Source organism: Trichechus manatus, unplaced genomic scaffold (assembly GCF_000243295.1).
Source record: "Trichechus manatus latirostris isolate Lorelei unplaced genomic scaffold, TriManLat1.0 scaffold00065, whole genome shotgun sequence".
In the NCBI taxonomy this organism is placed as follows: domain Eukaryota; kingdom Metazoa; phylum Chordata; class Mammalia; order Sirenia; family Trichechidae; genus Trichechus; species Trichechus manatus.
This window is the reverse complement of record NW_004444001.1, coordinates 8,762,691-8,783,144: the sequence shown is the minus strand read 5'-3', so window position 1 is coordinate 8,783,144 and position 20,454 is coordinate 8,762,691. Positions and strand designations below refer to the sequence as shown.

Below are 20,454 nucleotides of genomic sequence, written 5' to 3'. Positions count from 1 at the left end.
TGTTTTATAGTTTTCAGTGGTAAGGTCTTTCACCTCCTTGGTTAAAATTTATTCCTAGGCATTTTACTATTTTAGATGATATTGTAAAAGAAAATTATTGTCTTAATTCCCTCTTCAGATTGTTCACTGCTGGTGTTTACAAACACAACTTTCTGTGTGCTGATCTTGTACCTGGCAACTTTGCTGAATTCACTGATTAGCTCTAGTAGCGTTCTTGTGGATTCTTTGAGATCTTCATGTCAAATGCAAATAAAGATAGCTTTATTTCTTCTTTTCTGTTATGGATACCTTTTCTTTTTCTTCCTTAATTACTGTGGCTAGGACTACCAGTACAATGTTAAATAGCAGTAGTAAAAGCAGGCATCCTTGTCTGTTGTTGATCTTCAGGGGAGAGATTTCAGTCTTTCACCAATAGGTATGAAATTTACTATAGATTTTTCATAAATGTTCTTTATCATGTTGAGGAATTTCCCTTCTATTCCTAGTTGTCTGAGTATTTCTATGATGAAAAGGTACTGGATTTTCTCAAATGCCAATTCTGCATCAATTGAGATGATCATGTGGCTTTTTTCCTTCATGCTATTAATGTGGTGTACTACAATGATTGATTTTTCTTAGGCTGAACCACCTTTGTATTCCTAGGATAAATCTCACTTGGTCATGGTGTATAATCCTCTTAATATGTTGTTACATTCAGTTTGCTACTATTTTGTTGAGGATTTCTGCATCTATATTTACAAAGAATAAGGAAGACTTTAGAATCGATGCCTTTGAACTATGGTGTTGGCGAAGAACACTGAATATTGAATATGCCATGGACTGCCAGAAGGATGAACAAATCTGTCTTGGAAGAAGTAGAGCCAGAATGCTCATTAGAAGTGAGGATAGCAAGACTTCATTTCACATTCTTTGGACATGTTTATCAGTATGGGCCAGTCCCTGGAGAAGGACATCATGCTTGGTAGAGAGTCAGTGAAAAAGAGAAAGACTCTCAATGAGATGGACTGACTCAGTGGCTGCAACAATGGGCTCAAGCATAACGATGACTGTGAGGATGGCACAGGACCAGACAGTATTTCATTCTGTTGTACACTGGGTCACTATGAGTCGGAACTGATTCAACAGCACCTGACGACAACATATTTATAAGGAATATTGGTCTGTACTTTTCTTTTCTTGTAGTGTCTTTATCAGGCTCTGTTATCAGGGTAATGCTAGCCTTGTAGAATGAGTTAGGAAGCATTCCTTCCTGCTGTATTTTTTGGGCGAGTTTGAGAAAAATTGGTGCTAATTCTCCTTTAAATGTTTGGTAGAATTCACCAGTGAAGCCATCTGGTCCTGGACTTTTCTTTGTTGGAAGGTTTTTCACTACTGTTTCAATCTCTTGTTATATATCTTGCATTATTTTTATAATCAGTAACATAAAGCTAATAAGATTTTCAATAAATATCTGAAACTAAATAATAAAGGATTAATATACAGAACGCATAAAGAATGTATATACAGCAATAAGAAACGACAAAGACACAATAAGAAAGTGGGCAAAGGATAAGAACAGAATATTTACAAGAGAAAACACAAAGAATAAATGCATGCAGATAGGCCTAACTTCACTAGAACTAAGAAATTGAAACAAGCTATCAATAATTTTAAATTTTGCCAATCTGAGAGATTAAAGAAAGATAATATCCAGTGTTGGCAGGGATGAGGGAAAAGCGATCTATTAGAACACTGTATTTGAACTTGGATACAACCATACCATAGAGTCCTATGCAGCAGTGAAAATAACGAGGTAGCTCTATGTAGACTGACACAGAAAGACCTCTAAGGCATAATGAGTGGGGGAAAAAAAAGTTGGAGAAGCATGTGGTGTGATTATGTATGTTAAAACAAACTGAGAAAATTTTCTATTTCCAAACACACAATTACAAATGTAAATATATAAGTCTGAAAAATATGCACAAGAATGATAACAATGGTGAAAACGGACTTTAGCGTTTCATTCTATGTTCTTTTATATTCTTCAGGTTTTTAAAATAAGAATTATTCATATATTATTTGTACAACTAAGAAATATGTAAAAACTTTAAAAAGAAAATATGGGGGAGGAGAGAGAAGAAAACAGAAAAAACATCAAGCTCTAGAGCCAAAAGGACCTGCATATGAAGCTGGGCTCTGCCATTTGTAAAACTCCGGGCAAGTTACTTAAATTCTCTAAGCCTCAGTTTCCTCACCCATACAACGGGATAATAATAGTATCAACTCTTCCTCAGGTGTTAGGAAGATTTAATGGGAGAATGCATGTAAAACACTGAGCACAGAGTTTAAGCGCTAAAAAACACAGCCATCATAAAATCCCATTTTCCTGCTAAACTGTTCCCCAGGTTGACCCTTCTTTCACCCCCAGCGTTTTTAAATCTTGACCTCACAGTTCCTTCCTGGTCTACCATCGCTTCCTCACTGCTGACAGCTTAAACCCAAACCTCTTCCCTCCCCAACATTCTGACCTCAGGGATCTGTCAGGACGGACCAAAGGGTGGTCCCGTTCAGTGACCTCCTCCACAGCCTGAGAGAGGGCATAGAGCCCTGAAAGCTGAAGGTTTGTGTCCGAGCTGGATATCTGCACAGTGGCCACGACCGCTGCCACATGCTGATCCAGGGAACTTCGCGGACCAGGACCCCGCAAGGCTCTAGCCATTTCTGAAATTGGTGGGGGAAACGCAGTGACTAAAAGAATTGTGACACCTCTAAGTTAGAAAGTCTATAAACGACAAATCCAGTTACCCCCGCTGATATTTAAATACGACAATATTCATTACTGTGGCTTGCATTTAGAACTTTCCAAACTTTGTGTGAGGGATCTAATGGTCAAACAACGAAGATGAAGATACCCTAGAAAATGGACCCTCCTTACCCAGGGAAACCGAAGAAAGGGAGTGATGGTTATTTAGATATAATCAAGGTCAAAGGGAGGAAGACGGATACATGGTTCCCAGGCATTTTCCCATGTGACAGTGAACTTACTCCATGGTCTTCCCTCTAACCTGACTTGTTCCAACTTCTTTACCTTCCCCTCCCAGAACCTGACTTACCACTGGCTGTCTCCTTAATCTCAGGGGGCAGAGCCAACCCTTCAGCTACCAGAAGCTGGTTAAACAGCTGTGAATCACTCTGTGCCATGGGGGGCTCAGCTTTTGCCTTGGCAGGTCCAGTCTCTGCCTTAGGGGACCCAGCCTTTGCTTTGGAGGACTCAGTCTCGTCCTCTGAGAAGTCAGCCTCTGACTTGGACTCCTCTTCTGGATCTGGGGTACAGAAGTGACTTCGTGAAGAAGACGAGCTGCTTAGTTCATCAGGTAGCAGCCCATACTTGGTGTAGATTTGGGAGTTGAGTAGGTCACTGAGGGTGCTGTCCTCAAAGCGATTACGGAGAACCTGCAGCAGACCCTCAGCCATCTCTACAGGCACGGAGATCTCACCTAAGGCCTTTTCACCCAGGGTCTGTCAACAGAAGGGGGTGTGCATTTCGGGGACAAGCAGACACAAAGGTCCCAGGGACAGTAATGGGAAGGGTGGCCACCCCATGCCATGCTCTACACACCTTCTACATACTAGACCGTCACAGCATTTGCCTCTTCCCCCAGGAGGTCCTGTCATACTCTCTAACCTCTAGTCCCAGCCTCCCCCTAAGTGGTGTCCCATGTCTAGAACTCCCTTTAGAGAATGCTACCTCTGACTCTACTACAAACCCCACCCAGGGTATCTCAGGCCTATAATAATACCTCGTCCAGGTTTTCCCGAAGATTCTGGAAAATTGGCTGCTGCTCACATATGTCCAACTTCTTGATGAAGAAGAGCAACTCCCACCACTCAGCCTGGGTCAGGTATCCCAATTCCTCATTCTTCTGAGGCTCGGGCTGGAGGTATGGCAGAGAGTAGAGCCCGTCCACAGGCTTCCAGTCCCAGGCAGGAAAGGCTGAGGATAGAGGCACAGGGGTATCAGCAGCCATCAGAAATAGGCATTTCTCAGTCTGGGGCAGCTCCTGGTCAGGAGTGGCTTCATCCCAGTCACTACTCCTCTGTTCAGAGACATGCTGTTATGTCTCCTCCTAAGCTCACCTGTGCCCAACATAGGAGCCCCTGCCCCCTTCTCCACAGCTGCTGAAGGCGTATCTTCAGCAGCTTCCTCAGGGCCCAGGACCTCCAGCATGTGCCAGTGCACCCAGTAGGTGCGGCCTGTTGACTGCCAGAAAACCTGGTATGGAGGGAAGAAGAAAGGGGGAAGAAGAATAGAGAAGGCTCAACCCCTCTGAGCTCTAGGCTGTGAGGGCTTGGGAAGACATGGCTGGGCCCAAATCTGGGGCACAAAGCCCTCAAAAACACAGCTGGCCAGGTTTGGAAAAACTTCCACGTAGCTAAAGCCCTCCTGCTCCTATCTTGCCTCTATCTCTTCCTAAACGTAAGTGTTCGAACACTCCCTCCTGGTCTCCCTTACCCTTACTCCTGGGGTGAGAACAGGGAAGTCTTGCTATATTAATTTCTGCTCCCTGGGTGTGAGTCTCTCCCTGACTTCACAGCCCCTCTTGGATTTTCTCAGTCCTCCAAACAGCCTCTTTCCTCTCTGAGTGGGTCAACTGCTGACCCCATTTTACCATCCCAATCCACCCGGGGTCTTCTCCTCTTGGGTGGCCGGCAGAGCCCCCTGCATGGAAGCCCCAGCCATGTCCCCACAGTATCTTACACACTCGCTCACCTGTACAGGGGGCACGCCATTGTTGCTCTGCCGGAACTCGCCTTCATCCCCGGCACTGATCTCCTCATAATCGTCCAGCATGCGCACTCGCATCCCCAGCTTCAGTGTTTGCTGCACATACTCACCATAGCCACTACGGCTTGAGAACTCACAGCGTTGGCGGAAAGCCCGCCCTTGCCTTCTAGGGGTGGTAATGACGGTGGGGAGTAAAAGGCTGGGGCCTGAAATGCAGGGCTGAAAGATGGAACGGGTTGGCCGAGGTGGCAACGTGCCTTGTTCACTGAGGCTCCGGGCCCAGCCCATGCTCCGCACCAGCTCTGAGATGAGGCTGCCCACAGCCATACTGAACTCCAGCTCCCGCTGCCCACGGCTTTTCTCCCTGCTGAACTCCTCCTTCGTGGGGGAGTGGAAGCCATGGTCTCCAGCCCCTGGCTCTGGACTGTTATTCAGCTGATCCAGCAGGGAAGTGACACATAAGTAGCGCTTCACCAGGGAGAAGAGCAGCTTTCCCGGGATCTGCAGGATATAATCTTTGGCCTAGGTTCATCTTCTCACAGCTTTAGCCCCTCCTCTTCCCCTTCAATATCATTCGCTACAAAAAACTATAGAGGCCTGGTCCCCAGGCCTGTAGTTCTCAAACTTTGGTTTGTAGAAAAAAACACAGGGAATGTCTTAAAACACAGATTCCTGGGCCCCAATCTTAGAGATTCTGACTAAGAAAGTCTAGGGTGGGGAGGGGGGCATGAATTTTCATTTTAACAAGCCTCCCAGGTGGCTCTGAGGCTCATACACATCATTTCCCACATAGCTGCTAGAGTACCTGAGGCAGATGAATACCCTCAAGGGCGAGGCAGTGTTCTTCAGAGGATGTGGTCTCTGCAAACAGCTCCAGCAAAGTATAGCGGCTGTCAAAGTCCATGTGCTGCTCAATGCCATCTTGCTGGCTCAGCGACAGAAGAACGTGAGCCCGACTCCCTGTAATCCATACCCAATCAGTAACTTCTCCTGCCTCCCCAGTACTTTCTCCCTGCCTTCCCTAGACTTTCTATCACTTAGCCCAGAGACTTTCAAACATCTTTGTGACTGAGACCCACAGTGATGAATATATTTTACACTGAATCTAGTACAAACATATATATAACTGAGACATTTCATACTACAAAACTTACACTCACTAAGTGCTATATATTGATATTTCATGTCTTTTTTTAAATGTTGACTGCCCCCTACTTGGTCGATTTCACAACCAGTAAATCTCAACCCATTGTTTAAAAAATACAAACCTACCCTATTCTCTTCTCTGCCAATACACTGAGAATGGACAGATAAACCAGGTGCTAGCATTTTATACCCTTACAATATCTGTAATAGTCTATTAATCCATGTTTTTCCTCTACACTGAGTTGAAATTCACCAAACACTAGGTTCTCTTACAGAGTTGGGAACTCTCTCCTCATCATTTCTGTTCTTACCCCTGGAGCCCCATTCTCTCCAATGCTTTCCTTCTTCCCTGGCTGTCTCTTACCAGCGTCATGGGCTGCCAGAGCCTGCAGCATCTTGCCAGCACTACGACGGATCTGAGGCTCAGGGTTGCACAACATCTGCATAAGCAGGTCCAAGGCGCCCGTTTCCCTGAAGACCCCGGTGAGGGGTCCAATGCTGGCGTAGGCACTGAGCACATGGATGGTGTGGAGCACAGCGGCAGTGAGGCTCGAGGTCCCACCTTCTGCCAGCTGCCTGGCAGCCCTGCGTACCAGCGCCCGCACATCAGCCTCCATCTCTCCCATTGCCACTTCATCCAGGCCTCCTGGGTCTCGGGGAAAGCTTCCTGAACCCCCAGCTGGTTCGTGCTGAGGTCCCTTAGATAGTGCCCGCTCGCCTAACAGCGTGGGGCAGTTGGCATAGACCTCAGGAGCTGACAGCCACATGAGGATATGCTCTGCCTTGTCTTCAGAGCCCACACCCACTCTGCCCACTTCCCCACACTTCAGGACACTCCATCGGATCAGGTATTCAGGACACCCATCGTGCCCAGGCCGCTGTCGAAGGAGTTCTTCAGGAAATGCCTGCAGCCGGGGCCCCAAGGGCACCATGAGGTCCCTGGCGCACCGTTCCCCCACCATCCTGACCTCCTGGGACAAGGAGAAAAATAAAAGCAGTATGGGAAAGAGAAAAGACTACATGGAGGGTGTGGAATCTTGAGATAGACAGGGTGTGACTGGTAGGCTGCATGGTGGAATTCAGGGGTCAAACAGAAAAGGCCAGGAATAGGATGGAAAAAACAGCTAAACACACTCTGGGATTTACAGGAGAAGGAGCATGGAGTGAGAATAGCAAAGGGATGAAAGGAAGGGGTTTAAAAAATGGGACAGGTTACAAAAAAGAGAATGAAGAAAGTCACAGGCAAGGTAACAGTAAGGAGAGTGACAGTTAAGCAGGACAATCTGGGCAGAGAGAGGAGCAGGGTGGCTGAGGGATACACATCAGGACTTAGAAGGATAGCATGGGTGAGCAGGAAGGACAGCAGCATGTGAGATGGCAGGGCCAGAAAATACGAAGATTTCAGGATCAAGGAGGGGCAGGACAGGAAGTATAAATGATGGAGCAAAGCTAGAATGTGTATAAAGGGGTAGGCTGTGGCAGATACAGAGAAAGGACATGGAAAGAAGGTTGGGATGTGGTTGGATAGGGAATGTTTAAGAGTATTGTGAAGAGGAAAAGAGCCTAAAGGTCAGATAAAATTAGGGGGAAAAACACCAGGTCCCACCCCACACTTATGCTGTATGTATGGTGAGGGTCTAAGTAAGGTAGACATAAACGGAGATGGTAATGATGGGCCTGAGTAGTAGGGAATGAGGCCAGGAGACAGTGGGGGTATTACTAGAGAGGCAATACAGTACGGATTCCAGAGTCAGATAAATGTGACTTTGAACTCGAGCTCTTTGCCTTACTAACTACATAGCTTTGGGCAAGTTGCTTAACCTCTGAGCCTCAGTTTCCTCATCTGCAGGATGGTGATAATATTCATACCTACTTCACTAAGTTGTTGAAAAGATCTAATAAGATCATGTACGTAAAGCACTTAGAACAGCGTCTGACACATGGTCAATTCTCAGTAAACAAAACCTAATGCTATTAGATGGGAGAGACAGGGACAGCCATCAGATAAAGGAAGTTATTAAATCAGAAGATTATAAATGGGAATGGGGTACCAGCTATGCTAGTGATCAGGATACATGTGATATGAAGGAGGTGTAGTGGCCACAGGGAATGGTGAGAAGAAGAATGGAAGGTAAAACGAGATGGAGAAAAGGTGCAGGCAGAGGTCATGTGGGGTTGCAGGGACAGAAGATGAGAGCAGAAAAAAAGAGTACAGGCGAGGGGAACAGAAGGGTGTGGACTTAGATGAAGGTGGGGGTCCAGTTAGTATAGGCTGGGAGGTAGCGAACGAAGTGGTGATGGGCTCCTGGTTAGAGCCGGATGAAAAAGTAAAACAATCAGATAAGCCTAATGAGGGGTGGGGGGCGCTCTGTAAGGTGGGCCTAGACCAGCAGCAACAAATTGAGCTGTGTAGGGGTGAGGCCTGGCCTCGGGTATGAGACCAGCAGGCAGGTGCAGGTAGCAAGGTCAGGCCCAAGCTTGCAGAGCAGCGAGGGCAGTGAAAGAGGCCAGTACTGACAGTGGGAACAGGTCTGGGGGGCGGGGTGAGGATGCGGTGGGGCGCGGTCCGAGGGGGCTGACAAGACCAAGCGAGTCAGAGAGCAAGACCGGGCTCCCTTCGTCTGCTCCACGGACAATAGGTAAGGAGCCCTGGAGGGGGAAGCGGAGGGACCGGGAAAGGGCCAGGTCGGCGCGGAACTCTCCTCTCACCTCCCGGCTTGGCCCTCGCTGGGACCCAGCAGCCGGTCCCGCAGTCCAGGCCCCGCCTCCTCAGCAGCTCCCTTCCGGGTCACACCGCGAGTGTACGCACGGCCGCGCAGCTACGGGTCCCACCGCGGCCCACAGTGGATCGTGGTGGTGGGGGGGAAGGTAGGAAGAGCGCGAGCTGAGCATGCGTAGTCCACGCAGCGGCTGCATTGGGAAGAGGGGCGTGGTGGGGCGCGCTAAAGGTGGAGCCCGGGAGTGGGGGTCACGATGCTCCTCTTTCTGCAGGCTGAGTAGGAAGGTCTTTCCATCCATAGTAAACTTTAAAGCCCTCCTCCCTTTAACTGGTCTGCCTTCCTTACCCGCATCTCATCTTGAAACCTAGGAACCCAAATCACAGGCCCTTCCCCACACTCCCACCCTAGGGCTGTCTAATTTTTCAGTAGGTCATGTGCCCATGCGTCTCCCAAACCCGACAATGCCTTGGGTTAGTTGTGTCACCTTTCCTATTAAAATTGCTTATCTCCCTGTTGGCCACGCACCTAGCAAAGCCATGCACAGGGATAAAAGCTCATGCCCCAAAAATGTTCCTTAAATTAAATCGTACAGGGTTCAACGGCCCAGACCACCCCTTAGCATTTTTCATCAAGCAGCCAGGCTTGCTTCTCAGAGCAGCAATTTTTTGGGGTTTGCTTCACGTTTATACCTGCCTCCCTCCTTCCCTCCCTATGTGAAAAAACAGAGCCAAAGACCCCACCATCTGTGCACAAAAATGATACATTTATTGAAAGAGTATTTTTTTTTTTTTTTTAATACAAAAGAAAGCTCTGTACATAGGACTGTGACCATGTCCACTATTCCTGGGTCAGCATCCCAGGGGAAGTAGAAACCACTGACATACACACCCTACATTCACACACACTTTCACTCACACACACACACACACACACACACCCCAGAGCCACCAAGGAAGGGGAACACCAAGGGTTGCTGCACATATAAATGCCACCTCATCCCTGACGCACACGTTCTCACAAGGCCATGCTCACACAACACACATTATAAGCACTTTGCCTGATTCACTTACTGGGTCTGTCTTTTGTGGGAAGGAGAGGAGGAATTCATCAAAGTCTCCTCCCGTGGGTGGGGCAGTGGGGAGTGAGTGAGTGGTGATGGAGTGAAACAAGAGCAGAGAAAAGGGGCTGGGCAGTTACAAACCTGAGTCCCAAACTCCCCCACTCTCTGGCCCCTGCTTTGCCATGCCCCAGCCTTGTAAGCCACCCATAAGCCCCAGCTATCTCTAGGAGAAAAGCCCAGAAAGGTGACTTCCATCTTGGTACCCCAAATTGGAGCAAGATAGCAGTGGGGATTAGAGGTTAGGGGGTTCTCAAAGGTGTCGGCAAATCATCCCCTTGATAAGTAGGCTGTGCGTAAAATCTTCCCCCACCCCTTTACCTAATCACAGGAGCAGGTTTATTCCTACTGAAAGCAGTCATAAAGGGTTAATAAAACTCCACCCCAACTGCTGCCCTGTTTCTGAAAAAGCTCCTTTTCTGGATATAGGTGGTGAAGGTAGGCTCTGACACAGGGTAAAAAACCCTCCCCTATGCTGGCCCACCCTCAAGGTCTACCCCAAAGGGGGCAGAGGGGGGTGGGGCACGGCCCCTGTACAAATTACATAAATACTGAGGTTACACTTAGAAAAATAAAGTCATTTTCTTCAAGGCTTTTTGTCTTAATTTAAAAAAGTTACAGTAGCTGCTCACTCCCTGGGAGAGCTGCCCATTTCTAGCTCCCCTGCCGCTGTACTCAGCCCAAGAGCCACTCTCACTTCTTCTGACCCCCATTCCTGCCTCTCACCCCTCCCAGACCCCACCCTGCTCACTGCAACTTGGGCCCCTGGCAGCTGCAGGCCCAGGGGGAGCACAAGGCTGCAATGCCCATGCATGTGGCACAAATGAAGTCAGTTGCCTCTGCCTGACACCCTCCCTCCCCCACCCCCACATTTGGTCTCCCTCTTTCCTCTCCCTAGCAACACCCTACAGGGCAAAAAGAGGCCCAGAGCTGTGGGTCACCTTCCCCACCCCATCGGGGCATGGCCTGAGGGCCCCTCCCCTGTCTTTCTCCTGGGAACCCAGGACCGGGCAATCCCAGAATCTCCCCCACACACTGACGGGCCCCAAGCTCATGGGGTGGCTCTATCCCCAGGGACCCAGCCAGTTCCGGGGAGCCCAAGGGCTCCCCAGGGAAGGGGAGTTTGGGCAGGGAGGGGAAAAAGAAAAACGCCATAAAAAAAAGTTAAATATTTTAAAAATATATATTTATAGATTTGTTTTCACTTTGTCTCCTCAAATAAAAAGTTCAAAATCAACTTTAAGTAAAGCAGCTGGGGGGTGGGGGGGGGGAGGGAAGACAACAGGGAGAAGGGAACACTGGTCGTTCCCTCCATCCCAGGAGCCCCTGGAGATCCAAGGGGAGAGGCAAGGCAGGGCAGGTGGCCCCAGGAACCTGCCCAGTGCACAGGCCCAGCTACTCAGGAGCTGAAGGGGCACAGGGTGGCAGCAGGAGGAAAGAAGCCTCCCGCCTCCCCAGCTGGCTCCCTGAGGGGCAGTGGCAGGGCTCTTTTTACCCAGCCCGTGGCAGACACAGTGCTGACCTGGGTCAGCAAGGAGGCTAGGGAGAGGGCCCCAACTGCTTCCTCAGGGGAGGACACAGTACCTAGTCCCACAGAAGGCCTGTGTGTGGGCACGGTCCCATTGGGTATAGCTAATACTCATGGCAAACATCCAGCCAAGCTGGCGAGGGGAGCCTGAGGGGGGAGGGCAGCCCCACCATCAACAGAAATGGGAGGTGGAGCGAGGACGGGAGGGGAGGAAGGACCGGGTAGAGGGCGGGCAGGCCCATTTCTTTGGCTGGAGTGAGAGGGCTCAGTCCTGTGGCTGCCCACTCCTCCTCCCCGCCTCCCTCCTGCGGCCCGTCAACGTGTGTGTAAAGAAAACGTGAAAAGGCAACAATAAATAAGTGGTGCCATCCCTTGGGCCATCTGTCCAGGGTGGCAGGGCAGATCAGTCACTCTTGGTGCTGTGGGTGGCATCCAGGTTCACCACCTGTAGCTCGGTGAGGTTGCTGCTGCTCCCGGCCTGCTGACCTATCACAGCCATCTGGAGGGAAGTGGACGTATGAGGCAGGGAAGAGGCAGGAACTGACCAACCAGCTCCAGCTCCCACCTGCTTGCCTGCATGTCTGCCACAGGCCTGACGAGGAAAATGGATAGGCCTCCTGGCTAAGGATTCTGGCTTTGACAAACTGGTAATGAAGTCCCCCCAAGGTCAAGATAAAGAAGTACCTGGCTGGGATGGGGTAAATAGTGCCCCCACCTACCTGGTGAAGCTGAACAGCAGAAACAGGAATCTGTACTGTCCCAGATGGTGCTGTCAAGAAAACCTGGGGGACGCCACCTGCAATGGAAAACCATAGGAGATAGTCAAACCACTTGCTCAAGAGAAACTTCCAGATATTGAGGGAGTGGTGATAAACGTACATGGGACCGAGTGAGCCTCAGATGTACATGCCCAAGGCTGCCCGTGGTGTGGGCATCTAAATGTGTCTGAGGGTGTACGAGGGTGTGGGTGTCCAAGTGGCCGTGTTTGTGTGCACAGCCAGGTGTGTGTGGGCATCCATGTGTGTGTGTATGTATGAGAGAGAGAATATGTGTGGGTGGGCATCTGAGTGTATGTGGGTGGCATTTGACTGTGTGTGTGTGCATGTGTGTAAAGCATCTGATTAGGTGTAAAGAAGGTAACAGTCTTCCTTTCCTCAGCCCCACCCCTCCACTCACCTTGCTCCTGCACCTGGCTGTGGGACACCTGCATGGTGGATTGTGCCTGGGAAAAGGCATTGAGCACGGTGAGGCTGCCATCAGTCAGGCCCGAGGTGGGTGCGTACATCACCGCATGGGGGCTGGGGTACATCATGTGGCTACCCACAGTTGTGGGCACGGATGACGTCATGATGGTGGCAGGCAACGTCACTGGCAAATACAGAGGCACATCAGGAAGGTCAGCATTGCAGGTCTCCCCCATTCCAGCCCCAGGGAGTCCAGGCCTCCAGCGCTCTCTTGCCATTCCCCAGGTCAGAAGCTAGACAAAACTCTTCTGCTACCTGTCATTGACTAAGAAATACCTTTTTTTTTCTTGAACACAACAGCACCAACCATTCACCGTAACCTATCACACTGTACTATTCAATTGTCTATCTGCTGAACTCTCTATTTGGAAACCCCAAGGTCTGTGGAAAAAACAAGTACTACAATGACCTACCCACTCAAGGGAAACCCAGATTCTCCCCTTTTAGGAGCTCCATCATCCCAATTCTTAATCTGTTTTCATTTCTCTTCCCTCTTTCTCAACATGCAGCTAACAAATTCATCTTTTAAACAAGAGCTTCTCGTACAGTCACCTGGGAATTTTGTTACAATGCAGACTCTGATTCAGTAGGTTTAGGTGAGGCTTAAGATTCTGCATGTGTATCAAGCTCCCAGGGATGCCAGTGGTGCCAGTCCACAGACCACACTTTAATAAGGTTGTAAGTAACAAGAACTTAAAAGTAACTTCATTTTGAGAGTGTCTCAGCATTTCTGAAATGACTAGAGACATTGGAGGGGAATTATAGCCACTAAAAACCTAGAACACCCTCCCACATGGAGACAACTGCTCCATAAATCCTTTCTTGTAATTAAGCAAATGTGTGCCTTTGGGCAAGTCACCTTTCCTTTATGGGCCTCAGGTTCCTCACTGGAATGAGGAGGAGGGTGGTTTTCAACGGTTCCTAATTTTCTCCTAGAATCCATAGCCCCACTGCAGGGCAGGATTCAAAACCCAGCCATCCTTACCTGACTCCCCCACAAGGATAAGGGCAAAAGCCTCAGTCTCTAAGACATTCTCTGACCTTAGTTAAGGGAGGGCTGCTGCTGAGCACCTGCTGCTAGGCCTCATGGTGGAGGTGGGGCAGGGAGGGTGACAGGGCTCCAAGCTGTACCTGTCCCGCTGGAAGAGGTCTGCGTGAGGTCTGTGCTGCTGTCGCGAGAGGGAGACGCTTGCTGCGGGGCCTGGTGCACCTGAATGGCCTGCACCGGGACTTGCTGGGCCACTGCCCCACCTACAAAACAGAGACTTACTCATGTTTTGCCCTGCTCAGCCACCACCTGCACCAAGAACCTTTTCACACCCCCAGGCCCAGGACCCGGCACCCTGGTCCCCAACTCTAATCACTATCTTTCCTAGAAGCCAGAGAGGCCCTTCATGTCCTGAATCTCATCTCCAGGGGCTTCCACATTTTGCTCTTGCCCCTCCCTTCTCCTCACACCCCAGGCTTGCCTACCCCCACTTCAGTTGATCCAGGAGCTGGCATTGATCCATCAAGGATGTGATGTGCCCTCCACTCAAAGTAGAGAATGTCTTCTGTCCCTGCAGCAATGGCGACTCAGCTGTACTAGCTAGACTAGTCCAGTGCATATGACTGAAAGTGACTGCCCACTCTTAACATGCTCAATTTACCCCAGAGAGGACGAATCTCTCCCTGCTCCTGTGACTCACCAGGCATGAGAGTGAAGCTGGTAGGCAGCTGCATGAGGCCCCCGGAGGAGACGGGGCCGCTGCCTGTACTCTTCAGCACAGTCCCGTTGGCACTGCTGACAGCGCTGGGGCTGACGCTAGCAGACACTGGTGCCAGGTAGTTGGTGATGGGGAAGGAGGGGCCACTGCTGACTTGCATGGTGGTAGAGGTGCTGGGTGCTGTTTGGATGGTAGAGGTGGTACCCGGCAGGTTGGTGACTGTGAACGCCGGCTTCAGCGTGTCCTACACTCAGAGTAAAGATGGAGCAGTGAGACTCTACCAGACCCCGCCCCTGCAGAAGCTTTGTATGGTGATTGAGAGCCCAGTCTCTGCAGCCAGTTTGCCTGGGTTCAGCTCCCAGCTCCGCCATTTACTTGCTGCCTGACTCATGGCAAGTTACTGAGCTGCTGAGCTTCAGCCTCCTATCTGTAAAAGGGGAATAATACATACCTCATATGTTTTTGTGAAGATTAAATATGTTAACATATGTAAAGCCCTTAGAACAGAGGCTGGCACATACAAACAGCCATAAGTATTTGCTGCTCTTATGACGATAATGATCATTATCATCAGAATTCCCTAAGTACTTGGTCCCTGCAGGCTGTGGTAATCACATTGGCCAGGGTGTCAGGACATCCGAGGTCTGTTCCTAGCTCTGACACTGGCCATCTATGTGACCCCAGGCAAATCACTTCCTCTCTCTGAGCCTCAGTTTTCCTATTTTGTAAACATGAGTGGGCTGGGCTAAACGTTTTCTTTAAAAGGGTCCTTCCAAATCCGATTTGCCAAGCTCCTGGTAGGGACTGAAAGTTTTTCAGAAAACTTAGGGTTTGAGAGAGATCTTGGGGGTTTAGCAATGAAGCCCTTTATGCTAAATACTTCAGATTTCAACTACCAAAGGAACTCAGTCATCCAGCAAAATTACCTGGGAATAAACGAGCTCTACTGCTAAAAACATTTGAAAATTATTACAGATGATATGCCACTAACGGAGGGGGGAGCCTAGAGCACGGCATCTCCCCCCTCAGGGAGTCTTTGTTCTTAGAAGGGGAAGGAAAAGCCTCTAGAGCTAAGAACTGAGCTGAGTAGGGGGATCTAAGATATGGAGTTCAGGGTGGGAGAGCACAGGATGTTTGCTAAGCATCCGAGCTTGAGGTCCCTGATTGGCGGAGGCGTTGCTAAGGCAAACAGTGCCGCTTCCTCTGATTGGACAGTTAGTTAAGGGCCAGCCGGAAGGTGGAGCTTCCCAAGATGAACAAGGGAGGAAACCCCACCCCCTCTCCTTACCGGGAAAAGGAAGGGGGAGGCGTTAAGTAGGGCCGGCAACACTGCTGCGGGCGAATGCAGTCCCTAACGCGAATGCAGTCCCTAACGTGCCCAGGCCCGGACATCCTGAGGGCTTAGGTGGCTGACTAGTAAGGTAGTCTCCAGCCCAGGCAACCAGCCCGCCGACAGTACTGGGTTCCCAGGACCCTAAGACCCTCGAGGGCTCCCTTCCTACTCCCTGGAGGCCCAGCGTCGGGAGGGCAGGGCTAAGCTACGCCCCCGCCCCTCGGCTGGGAGACAGCTGGCGGGAGGAATGCAAGGGCCCTGCCAGACAGTTGGGTTGCGGGCGGGAGGCCGGCGTGGAGCGGGAGCCGGCCTTATATGGGCACGGAGGCCGCCCGCTTATCTAGGGGGCCGGCCTCCTGTCAGGGTAGCGAGGATGAACACCTGTCCCCCAGGATGAGGGGCACTAGCACCCACTCCACATCCGTGGGCACCTATCCACCAGTCCTGGGTGAGGGAGGGAGAGGGACCCTCTCCCCTCTCTGCCCACTGAGCCCCTCCCTTTCCCTCCCCTCAGATAGGTGACACAAACACACCTTGGTCTCCCCACTACTGTCAGACTCGGACACCTGGTAGGTGAGGTCTGTCTCTTCGAAGCCCGTGGCACTCATTCTCTGGTCTGTGGTGGGGTCTGAGCGAGGTGGAGAGTCTGGCGAGTTGAGGCAGGTCTGAATCAGTGCTTTGCCTGTCTCACTGGTGATCATGGGCTGCAGTTTTCGCGTGGCAAAGGTATACACATGGCCTGTCTCACTGGCCACCAGCAACAGCACCTGTGTCCCTGTTAGTGTGGACAGTTCATAGGCCTGGAGTGGGGGGTAAGATGGGCAGGTCAGCAAACCTTTTCATCCCTACCTTGCTTGAAAAATAGAAAAGAGAAAAAGGCCACAGTGATCTCAAGCCCCAACTCCCATAATGACTTTCCTCTCCAGTGACTCTAGGGTCCTCCCAGAACATCAGAAGGTGAGCTGGGGAGTAGCAAAACTATCCATGTTCCTTCTTTGAGGTACACCACCAATCTGCAGATATCAGAAGCAAACAGTCACCCCCTGGTGACAGAACATATGACCTCAGGCGACCCAGGGGGGTCCAGTTAGCTGCTCCCCAGCACAGCTTGGTGTCCTCACAGAGAGATGGCTCCCACTCCCTCCACAGTGTCACAGGGACCAGGATGGAGTCCCGACCACATGGAAAGTCATACAAGACATTAGGGATAAGGGGTTACCTAAGCTCCAAACTGTCCCATGTTTCTTCCCAGAAACTGCAACAGGCCCTAACCTGTTGCCATGGCCTTGCTTGTCCTTCTGCCTTGTAATACTGTACTACCCTTTTTTCTTTCTTTTTCATGGCAAGGCAGGATAAGTAAGGGAGGAAAAGACAGTCTCTCCTCCAGGAAGTTCCCCACTGATGATTAAGTGACAAGGAACACTGATACAGCAGTATCAGTGATGGGAGGTAGGGGCTGGATTAGCACCTATCACCTCTCCATGAACACACACAGGGAAGCCCTATAGATGCCACACTCATTTCCAACAAAGTTCCACATCCCACCTTAGGAGCAGCTCAGGTTTCTATGTGGTACCGATATAAACACCAGCCAAAGCCCCCAAGGTTCTAGCTTCTTAGCTCCCAGTTCCTCTCCCTCCATCGTTTCCTGTATCTTCTCCATCCCAAGATGCCTCCTTTCCTCACTCCTTTTCACTGGATAACTGGCTAGCAGAGGAGGAATTTCTAGGTATCTCTGCAAACCTTCCTGCCTTTCTCCCAAACTCCATGCACAGATTCTGCCTTGGGCTGGAAACCCCATTTGTCCCAAAGGCAGGCGGTTCCACAGCCTGTCCCACTAGGAGCATGCCGGCTTCCAGTGGATGGCAATGGAAGACACACGACTATAGTCTTGGTCCCTGCTGCTCAGGGCAACACCAGTTCTCTTAAGCCCCGTTCGATTCCCAACCAGCCTGTCCTTCCACCCAGCACTACTCCAGTGGTGCTCACCTTCCTCCCACAGATGCTCGCTTATTGTTGTCATTACAGCTACCCTCCCAGCTCCAGCCTCTTCACCTCCCTACCTTCTCTTCTGCACCCTGCCTTTCCGGCGTCCCCCCACCCCAACACCGGGGCGCACAAGACCTACTGACCCTCGCGTCTCATGAGACGCCTCGCGGCAGCCTCGCAGCCTCCCATTACCGCTCCTCACCCCTTCACTCGCTAGGGCCCTCTTCCTCTCTGGTGCCGGTCACTCCTTTCCCCTCTTTTCCGGACGTTCGCGGCATCTCCCCCTCCCCACATTTCCCTGACGGCCCCTCCCCTTTCGCCCTACTCCGGTAACAGCCATCTCCTCCCACACACCTCCTGCGGATTCGCCGCCTCTCACCTCCGCCTCGGCTCGGCCTTCCTCCCGGGTTCCCCCTGCGCGTCCCCACCCCTTCTCGGTCCCCCGTGGCCGGCCAGCCTCCCCGCCCGGTACCTTCTTCATGATGCCCGTCTTCCTCTTGCTGAAGGTCGTGTAGCGCCGCAGCTTGTTGTCGATGAACTCCATCTTGATCTTCACGCGGCCCCGGGTCTTCTTACCCGGCTTGGCCCCGCTCACCGCGCCGCTCACCGGCCCGTAACCCCCGGTGGCCGCCGCTGCCGCCTCGGGCCCACCGACCACCACGCCGAGCTCCATCTCGCTCAGGCTCCGCTTCAGGCCGCGCCGCTCGGCGCCCAGCTCCTCCTCCTCGCCCGACTCCGAGTCGCCCTCGCTGCCGCTGTAGAGGGCCCCCGCGGTGGGAGCCGGGGTGCTTGCCGCCGCCGCTGCAGCCTCCCGCTCCAGGCGGCCCGGCCCAAGCCCCGCGCCGTTCCCGGGGACACGGGCCCCATTAGCCCCGCGAGTCCCGCCGCCGCCGCTGCCACCTCCACCGCCCGGCCGCCCCGTCGGGGTCCGGTTCAGGCTGCTCCCCAAGGCCGAGCCCCGGCCCAGCGCCGCCGCGGCCCCAGCTTGGCTCGGTAACATGGCGCTCAATGCAGAAGGGAGGACCGGCAGTCAGCGAGGAATCGGAGCCGCCGCTGCCGCCGCTGCCGCCGCCATCGGCTTCGCGGCTCGACCCGGCGCTCCCGCTGCTTCTAGAGCCGCTATCGCTGTAGCCGCAGCCGCAGCGAACCCAGGGCCCCTGCACACCCGGGCCGACCTGGGCCCTCACCTTCCTGCCCTGTGGCCCGGGTTGCCCCAGGCCGCGCGCAGCGCCCCCTGTCCGTGTGCTCGGGCGGCGCGCCCGGCGGCCGTCAGCGTCCCCCGGGGGGCAGGGGCTGCTGGCCGCGGCCGAGACGGCGGGGGGAGGGGGCCGCAACCACGCGCTGGCGGCGGAGGGATCCCCCGACCCTTCCCCCCATATAAAGAGATACAATGTTTCCTTTTATGGCGAGGCCGCTCCTTATATGGTGAGCCCCAGCTCCCCCGCCCCATTGGTCCGCGGTTCCGGCACTTCCGCTCCCCATTGGCCCGCAGGAGGCTCTTATTTGCATAGACATACCGAACTCGCTGCTGTCATCCCGCGTCAGACGGCTACTCCCAAAGGGGAGGAGCCGACGCTTCTTAAAGGAACAGGAGAGAAGGTATGACTCCGCCCCCCTGAAGTAGAGAATGGTGGAGAGAAAGCCCGGGAGAGGGCTGCAGCGTAGTCTTGCGAAGCAACCGGGTACTGGGAAGGCTGGAAGCAAATACTGGGGGAGCCCCTGACAATATTGTAGGTGTTGCAGTAAATGAGAAAATACAGCCCAAATTCCAGGGAAGGAGTGCAGGGATTGGAGCACTTCCCCAAGCCTTGCTGAGGAGACAAACTTACTGGCCGAGCGGAGAGGGTTTGGGTTCCCAGCGTCCAGACTCGTCGCGCCGCCGCTGCTCCACTCCAACCCTTCCCATCCCCCCGACTTTCCTTCCTTTTCCCTCTCTTTTCACGGCGACGACACTTTCCCACCAGGCCTGCTTCCCTGTTCTCATTCATCATCCTCTACACTGCGGCGTCTTTGGCAGACGTACATCTGGAAAGGGCCTGGCGAGACAGTCGCCTTCACGTCCCCGATGGGGGCAGGGAGGAGAGATGGGGATCAGTGAAGACTTCCAGCTGCAGTCTGGGTTGGGGGAGGGGGTGATCCCAAGGATAAAACCCACCCCACATCCTGTGCAAAGGCCTGAAAGTATTAAAAAAAAAAAAAAAAAAAAACCCGTTGCTGTCCATTCCGACTCGGCGACCCTATAGAGAGTATAGCCTGGCGGAAAGTTTAAGCATAACCGCGCGCGCACAAACACCGCCACAACACACACATACACACACACACACACACACACACACACACACACTCCCTCTCTCTGTCTCTCTCTCCCCCGTCCCCCGCCCCGGAAAGCCACAAGAGAGAAAAAAAAAAAAAGGTGAGAACTGGGACGCTTCAAAGTCCAGGTCCAGGGTAAGAAGCCCTGGGTCTGGGTCTTAACTCCAAGGCAGTGAAAATAGCTTGGGCTTTGCTGTGTCAGAAATTACTGAAACATGGAATCTTCCTCTTCCTAGTCCTATGCCTGGAAACAAGTGACTTGACCTTTCCAAACTCCATATTCTTGGATGATGGTGCCCATCCTATGATGTTCCTATGCAAATTAAATCAGATAAAGACTAAAGGGTCCGCATGCTTTCAGGGGATATCTGGGTCAACTGGCATAAAAAAGTTTATTAAGAAAATGTTCTGCATCCTACTTTGGTGAGTAGCGTCTGGGGTCTTAAAAGCTAGTGATCGGCCATCTAAGATACATCAGTTGGTCCCAACCACCTGGAGTAAAGGAGAATGAAGAACACCAAAGACACAAGGAAAAGTATTAGCCCGAGAAACAGAAAGGGCCGCATAAACCAGAGACTTCAGCAGCCTGAGAC

General features: G+C 51.8%; 2 protein-coding genes across 3 annotated transcripts in view; both read right to left on the bottom strand.

Moving 5' to 3' along the window:
• Positions 1-8,689, bottom strand: part of CUL9 (cullin 9) — a 50,483-nt gene extending 41,794 nt beyond the window's left edge. Inside the window, exons 1-8 of the mRNA XM_004379483.2 lie at positions 8,621-8,689; positions 6,276-6,882; positions 5,571-5,725; positions 4,751-5,266; positions 4,117-4,252; positions 3,780-3,973; positions 3,093-3,498; positions 2,508-2,700 (exon numbers count right to left, since the gene is read on the bottom strand). Of these exons, the coding sequence (XP_004379540.1) occupies positions 2,508-2,700; positions 3,093-3,498; positions 3,780-3,973; positions 4,117-4,252; positions 4,751-5,266; positions 5,571-5,725; positions 6,276-6,873 (2,198 nt within the window). The 5' untranslated portion in view covers positions 6,874-6,882; positions 8,621-8,689. The remainder of the gene's footprint in view (positions 1-2,507; positions 2,701-3,092; positions 3,499-3,779; positions 3,974-4,116; positions 4,253-4,750; positions 5,267-5,570; positions 5,726-6,275; positions 6,883-8,620) is intronic.
• A 684-nt stretch (positions 8,690-9,373) lies between these two features.
• Positions 9,374-18,918, bottom strand: SRF (serum response factor). 2 transcript variants are annotated; one of them, XM_004379482.2, is made up of 7 exons: positions 18,021-18,918; positions 16,093-16,359; positions 14,209-14,470; positions 13,652-13,771; positions 12,453-12,644; positions 11,996-12,072; positions 9,374-11,775 (listed from the first exon to the last, which is right to left on the bottom strand). In XM_004379482.2, exons 1-7 carry the CDS (start codon positions 18,546-18,548, stop codon positions 11,680-11,682), a joined length of 1,542 nt encoding a protein of 513 aa, XP_004379539.1. In that variant the 5' UTR covers positions 18,549-18,918; the 3' UTR covers positions 9,374-11,679. The 2 variants fall into 2 exon arrangements, with proteins under 2 accessions (XP_004379539.1, XP_023589992.1); XM_023734224.1 differs by having other exon boundaries at positions 10,963-12,072; positions 18,021-18,575.
• Positions 18,919-20,454: the final 1,536 nt, after the last annotated feature.

Bases quoted from the DNA above. Each gene is read 5' to 3' on its own strand.
- SRF (XM_023734224.1), bottom strand. From the start codon at position 18,548: ATGTTACCGAGCCAAGCTGGGGCCGCGGCGGCGCTGGGCCGGGGCTCG. The intron at 16,360-18,020 runs GTACCGGGCGGG...CCCCCACTCCAG, and splicing joins AGACGGGCATCATGAAGAAG to GCCTATGAACTGTCCACACT. The intron at 12,073-12,452 runs GTGAGTGGAGGG...TTTCCATTGCAG, and splicing joins CAGCCAGGTGCAGGAGCAAG to GTGGCGTCCCCCAGGTTTTC.